This window comes from Pygoscelis adeliae, unplaced genomic scaffold, assembly GCF_000699105.1.
Source record: "Pygoscelis adeliae isolate BGI_AS28 unplaced genomic scaffold, ASM69910v1 Scaffold303, whole genome shotgun sequence".
Taxonomy (NCBI): domain Eukaryota; kingdom Metazoa; phylum Chordata; class Aves; order Sphenisciformes; family Spheniscidae; genus Pygoscelis; species Pygoscelis adeliae.
Window position 1 is genome coordinate 791,497 of NW_008824367.1, and position 6,294 is coordinate 797,790.

The 6,294-nt window shown below is 54.9% G+C and overlaps 1 protein-coding gene across 1 annotated transcript in view; it reads left to right on the plus strand.

The window, feature by feature from the left end:
- Positions 1-6,294, plus strand: part of HEXA (hexosaminidase A (alpha polypeptide)) — a 9,846-nt gene that overhangs the window by 256 nt on the left and 3,296 nt on the right. The window contains exons 2-13 of the mRNA XM_009319919.1: positions 170-268; positions 633-698; positions 860-906; positions 1,240-1,350; positions 2,156-2,257; positions 2,356-2,488; positions 3,570-3,750; positions 4,068-4,154; positions 4,454-4,526; positions 4,983-5,160; positions 5,498-5,588; positions 6,024-6,128. Of these exons, the coding sequence (XP_009318194.1) occupies positions 170-268; positions 633-698; positions 860-906; positions 1,240-1,350; positions 2,156-2,257; positions 2,356-2,488; positions 3,570-3,750; positions 4,068-4,154; positions 4,454-4,526; positions 4,983-5,160; positions 5,498-5,588; positions 6,024-6,128 (1,273 nt within the window). The remainder of the gene's footprint in view (positions 1-169; positions 269-632; positions 699-859; positions 907-1,239; positions 1,351-2,155; positions 2,258-2,355; positions 2,489-3,569; positions 3,751-4,067; positions 4,155-4,453; positions 4,527-4,982; positions 5,161-5,497; positions 5,589-6,023; positions 6,129-6,294) is intronic.

Consider the following 6,294-nt stretch of genomic DNA (forward strand, 5'->3'; position numbering starts at 1 on the left):
CTGTGCCTGCTCTGGGGTGAAGGACAGGGTGTCTGTTTCTGCCACCTGTGTTAGAAGTCCACGTACTTCTGTGCCTCTGTCACTAGCTGGGTTGGGAGGACGGCAGTGGACTAGAAGCAGGGAAAAGAGCCAGGATGGGACTGATGTCCGTGGTCTGTGTCCTTCGCAGAAAACGAGCAACCCTGGGGGACGCCCTGCACTCAGCTCCTCGTCTTTGTTGCCACGCCGGGCTGCGATGGGTTTCCCAGCCTGGACTCCAAGGAAGGCTGTGAGTATCGGGGTTGGGAGTGGGAGGGAGTGACTGGAGCGGGGGTGCGGCTGTTTCTGTGCCCGTTAGTTGGAAATAGCACTGTGCAGCACTTACCCCCAGTTTTAGGGAGGCAGCATCCTCACTGTATTATTGAGAAACTGGGGCAGGGAGGGAGCGACTTACCTGAGGATGCTGATAAAGCGGTGGGAGAGGTTTAAAACAAAAAAAGCCAAAAGTCGCTTCTCTGGGATGCCAGAGTGCAGTCCTGTATCAAAACCTCTGCCTGGTGCTGCTGCAGCCCCGTAGTTGGGGCTGTCATGGCCCATAGCAGTGTGTGATGGAGTGTGGGACCTAATGCTAATGCTCTGATGCTGTGTTTCAGATAAGCTGTCCGTCTCGGAAGGCTCCTTGCTGCTCTCTGCGGATGCTGTCTGGGGAGCTCTCAGAGGTGAGATGTGTGTTCTGTCGGGCATTCCCGCTCTCCCTGCCCCAGGCCTATGGGGATGTCTCTCTGTGCCTCTCTCTTTCCGTAGACTTATTTGTTAATTGAGCTCTGTTCCTTTGGGGGAATCTGTGCTGAGAAAGGGACTGTGTGTGGTTTTCCTGCAGGCCTGGAAACGTTCAGCCAGCTCGTTGGGAGAGATGAGAACGGCATGGTGAGCCCTGGCCTTCATCTCCTGGGGGCAGTCAGCACTCCCTGATGGGGACAGGCTGAGGATTGCTGGCATGCGCAGGATGAGGGGGGTACCAGCAGGGCAGCGCAGCCTCGCCAAAGGCCAAGTAGGGATTCATGAATCCAGACAGATCCCTGCCTTCTGAGTTGTTGGTAAAGCGTTGCAGCTCTTTCTGGCTTGCTTGTGTGCGGGGCAGCGAGACTACCCCTCCTTGTCTCACTGGCCCTGGGGACAAAGGTGACCCTGATTGTCTCCTGCTAATGGCTGTGTTGCCCAAAGCCCTCCTCAATTCTTCCTCGTGTTCTCTGCATGCAGTACTACATCAACAAGACAGAAATCGTGGACTTTCCCCGCTTCCCTCACCGGGGACTGTTGCTGGACACCTCTCGTCACTACCTGCCTCTGAGAGCCATCCTGGAAACTCTGGTAGGGTGTCTGTGCTGGGAGACGGTTTAGTTGGGTGTCCCTTCCTCTGCGACAACTGAGGGCTCCTTGAGTGGCCTGGAGGGCTTTTTGGGTTTTTGCTCCTTTCCAAAGATCCTAGGAGCCGTCTAGTGCGTCGGCCACTGCATCTACGTCTTGTCAAGGAAGAGCTTGTCAAACCTAGGTTTTTTGAAGAAAACCAGCCTGCTAGATGAAGCAACAGGCTGGTGCGGAATGGCAGCATGACCTCAATTCTTAGTATACAGATGTGCATCATGGAAAAATGCTTCCATGCTGTAGGTCCTTCCCAGTGCCCATGGCTGTGTTTGCTCCCGGTGTAATTCACAGCTGCCTTGTTTGGGTGATTTCTCAGCTCCCTTCATAAGTAGGAGAAGGAAGAAAAGCCTGAGCTATCTTGGATTCCTGCAATCCAGATTGCTTTACGAGGCTGCGTTGTTTCTGAGGCAAGGGAGAACACTGACTTCTTCCCAGCCACATTAGACAAAGGTGGGTGGTGGTTCTGTGTTCATCCCAAGCAGAATTAAACTTCCAGGTCTCCACCATTGGCTCAGTTATAGGGAGAACAGTGATTTCATTGTGAGCAGAAGCACTACTGGCCCTCTGCAGCAATTTGTGGTGCTGGTATGTTTGAAGAGAGGTGTCTGAATCCCTCTTGGATCCTGGGGAGCGTTTAGGGACTCTGCCTTGTCCTTTTGGAGCACAGGCACCTTGTTCCCTTTCTGTGGCAAGCTGGGTGACCTTTCAGAAGAGACAGGGCATGTTCATCTTTGTTCCTGTTCCTTCCCAGGATGTCATGGCTTACAACAAGTTCAATGTGTTTCACTGGCACATTGTGGATGACCCGTCTTTCCCCTATGAGAGCTTGACCTTCCCAGAGCTCAGCAAGCAGGTAATCCACCCCGATTGCCGTGTAGCGCCCAGCCCAGGTCGAGGAGATCTCTCCCTCGGCACCTGAGCTAGACACTGAGATTTCTCGTGTTTCCCCAGGGAGCCTTTAATGCCATGACCCACGTGTACACAGCCAGTGACGTGCAAACGGTGATCGAGTACGCCCGGCTGCGTGGCATCAGAGTCATCGCAGAGTTCGACACTCCTGGGCACACCCTCTCCTGGGGTCCAGGTGAGGAGCAGACCCTGCCTGCCGCTGCTGTGAGGAGAGTTGTAGTTGTACTGGGGGGAGGAAGGGCATCTGCAACCTGGATCCCTAAAGCCGGGTGTGGGCAGCCATGTCCCATGGGCTGGCTTTGAGGAGGAGCAAACCATCATTTGGGGGAACTAGGACCCAATGGTCCAACTTCTAGAACAAAATCCAAAGGGAAAACATTTCCATCTCTTCTTGGGTCTAAGCTGGGTGATTTCTGGGGGAACATCTGCTCTGCCAAAACCAGCATCGTGGGCATTGCAAGGATCTTGGGTTAAATTGGGGGTGCAACTGACCAAGCTTCCTCACTCTGCTCAGCTGTGCCCCAGTCCTGACACGCTGCTCCCCGCTCTGAGGACTGCAAGTGCCTCCTCTTCCATGTCTGGAAGTGCAAGAAGCTGCAGGAAAATGTTGCCTTGTCTTGCTCTCTCCTTCCCCTGCCTCCAAATGCCATGTCCTGCACTGGAGTACAACCTGTGCTTGTGGTCGCAGCCAAAAATGTGGCTGCCCCCCTTCCCTGTCTGCAGCGGGTGTGTGGAGCTGGGAGAGGGTGCTGGGGACTGCACCGGCATTATCTTTCCCCAGCAGCTCTGTGTGTTGTTTCCCGCAGGAATCTCCTGAAAAAAACAGTGGTGCCCACAATGAGAGATACCAAGGGGAAACCTGGGAAGGGTAGAAACTGTAGCATCCTGCAAGGATTTGGTGTGTCTGTGTCCCATCCTCAGAGTACCTGTTGGCAGGGGGCAAAAAGGGGTGTCCAGCCTAAAAGGCTCGAGCCCTGCTGATCTCACCTGGGAGTGCGTGTTTGGGGCAGCAGTGGATGTGCGTGGCGGGGGGGAGCACAAGATGAGTGCAGAACACGGATCCCTCCCCATCAGGTCAGGCTTCCTGAACCAGAGATCATTTTTCTGCTGCTGTGTTTATGCCTTGTGCGCCATGCCCAGGTCTTCTGTCCCCTGGCAGGCCCTGGGCCATGCTCAGGAGGATCTGGGGGGGTTATACGGGGTGATGTGGCCACGCTTAGCCCTTTCCTCATTGTCCTGTGTTTGTTATGACCCAGGTGCTCCAGGCCTCCTGACTCCCTGCTATTTGGGCAAGGATCCTTCTGGGACCTATGGGCCCATCAACCCCATCCTTAACAGCACCTACCAGTTTGTGACCAGTTTGTTTCAAGAGGTCAGCTCTGTGTTCCCAGACTTCTTTCTTCACCTCGGTGGCGACGAGGTGGACTTCACGTGCTGGTGAGTCTGAGATCAGTCTGCATGGGGACTGGGGGCAAGTATCTGGGACTGGAAGCGCATCGCTTTTTGGTCATGATTGTCTGCAGATCTTTGGTGTCCTGCTCCCCTAGACAGAGAGAGAGGCTGTGTGTGGTGGTTCCTGTAGTTTCTGTGCTCATGGTGATGCTGGCTGTGGGAAGTTGCTGATGCCGGCTCAGTCACAGCTCTTGGAATGCCTGGGTTAGCCTTGGACTGATGTGGGAAGGACTTGGGTATGTCTTGGCCTTACTCCAGAGCTTGGGATGCAGTGCTTTCATTATCTTCTCTTTGGTATATAGGAAATCCAATCCAAAAATTCGTGCCTTCATGAAGGAGATGGGCTTTGGTGAAGATTACAAAAAACTAGAGTCATTCTACATCCAGAGGTACGGATGGCTGTGTTCTGGGCCTGCAGCTGCAGTATGTGACCAGCAGAAATGTCTTCTGCTGTCTCAGGGACACCAAATCTCCTTTTCAGGAGAACACCCATTCAGGCATGTCTCCCTGACCCCAAAGGGAGTAGCCTAGCCACGTTTTATTGGGAGATTGACCACAAAAAACCTGGGGCTGAGGGACAAAGGAGCCCCGTGAGGGGCTGTGCTTTCTCCCTTCTCCTTTAGAAGTACCTTCATGTCCCACTGCAGGTGTTGGTCTGACCCAAAACTCAGTACTCTTTCCACTCCAGGCTTCTGGACATCACCTCTTCCCTCAGCAAAGGTTATATCGTGTGGCAGGAGGTATTTGACAATGGAGTGAAGGTGAGAGCTGCCTGCTTTCCCTAATGCAGTTCCCTGTGCTGAGGTGAAAAGTGCCGGCACCCCAGCTGATGTGCTCTGGGGGTGCCATGCTGGGGCTGGTGGGGGGTACTCTGTTATGGGACTGGGATTGATCTTTAGATGGTGCTGCCAGGGAGCTGCTCTCATGGTGGCTTTGTCAGACTGCTGTTAACAGGCTCTTCCCTCCAGGATTTTGTATATATGCCTGCAAGAGGCAGGTTTTAACCCTGCCCAGGACACTCTGCAAATGGGCTTATCCACTCTGTTGCTTCTGCAAACCAGATGGGAAGTGGCTCAAAAGTCAAGCCAATGTCTGCCTCGGTTTCCCTTTGGGGGTGTTTGGAGCTGTGGATGTGTCAGGGCACTCTGCTTGCGAGGGGAGGTGGTGCTCTCGTTGCCACAGTCATCCCATGCACGGGGTTCACATGTGTTCTTCAGGTGAGGCCAGACACCATCATCCACGTGTGGAAGAACTCCCCGCCGTACATGCAGGAGATGGCAAACGTCACCAAGGCTGGCTACCGGGCTCTGCTCTCTGCCCCCTGGTACCTCAACCACATCTCCTACGGGCAGGACTGGATGGCAGCCTACCAGGTGGAGCCCTTGAAGTTTGAAGGTGTGTTCCTTGTGTCCCCTTCCCATACGACAGCTGACTTGTCACTCGGAGGTAGCGCCAGGGCTGGGTCTCTTCCTAATTTGTTCTCGCTGCTGGTGCGAAGGTGCTTGAGTGACCGTGTCCTTGGTTCCTGTGCTATGTCCCGTTCCCTTGAGGCCGACAAAAAACAACTCTGCTCTCCCCCAGCCCGGGGTTTGAAGCGGGGGCTTCCAGAAGGGCAAGTTACTGCCTCCGTAGCTGAGCCACTCACTGCTGTTACAGGCACCTCTGTGGGCAGGGCGATGTCACCCCGTTATCTAACAACACCCCCTCACCTGAATGCTGTGTCCTCTGGCAGGCAGCCCTGAGCAGAAGGATCAGGTGATCGGCGGAGAGGCGTGCATGTGGGGTGAATATGTGGATGCCACTAACCTGGCCCCCAGGCTCTGGTAAGAGAAGCCGTCGGGAGGTTAGCTCGAGTCGCGTGGGGCAGGGCTCAGGCTCGTTTCCTTCGCCACTGAGCGATGTGTGCCAAATACTGCGGGTTTGGTCTGCGTGTGGTGCTTGTCCCTGTCCCCTGGCAGCGCCTCTGTGCTAGTAACAGCTTCACTGAGGCTTAAATGAGGGTTTGTGAGACTGTAACATGCTCCTGTACAGCCTGCTGCTGCAAGCAGTGTGTGTTTAGTGCTGGTCTCTGTCCTGTCACCCCGGTACGTCCTGATCCACGTGTCTAGGAGTGGATCTTTTGATATACAGAAGCCATGTGCCTTTGTGTGCTGAAGGACTTTGGTGGGGAAAGTGTTGGGGAGCTCAGGGCTTTGTGTGAGAAGCTTTCAAATCCCCCCTCCCCCGACCTGACTGCCTCTGTCCCTCGTTCCTCCAAGGCCAAGAGCTGGGGCCGTAGCCGAGAGACTGTGGAGTAATGCGACCGTCAGGGACCTGCATGATGCCTACGTGCGGCTGGCCGGCTTCCGCTGCAAACTTCTCGGGTAACCATTTCTCCTCGCAGCTTGGATGCCGGCTCGCGGGGACAGAGCGAATGCCACCCGTTCTGGGGTTCGATGCTGGGGAGGGCAGCGAGGGGGAAGTGGGCTTTCCCTGGTGCAAAACGACCCTTGTTCTTACGGAAAGTTCCGAGCCTTTCTCCTGCCTCTG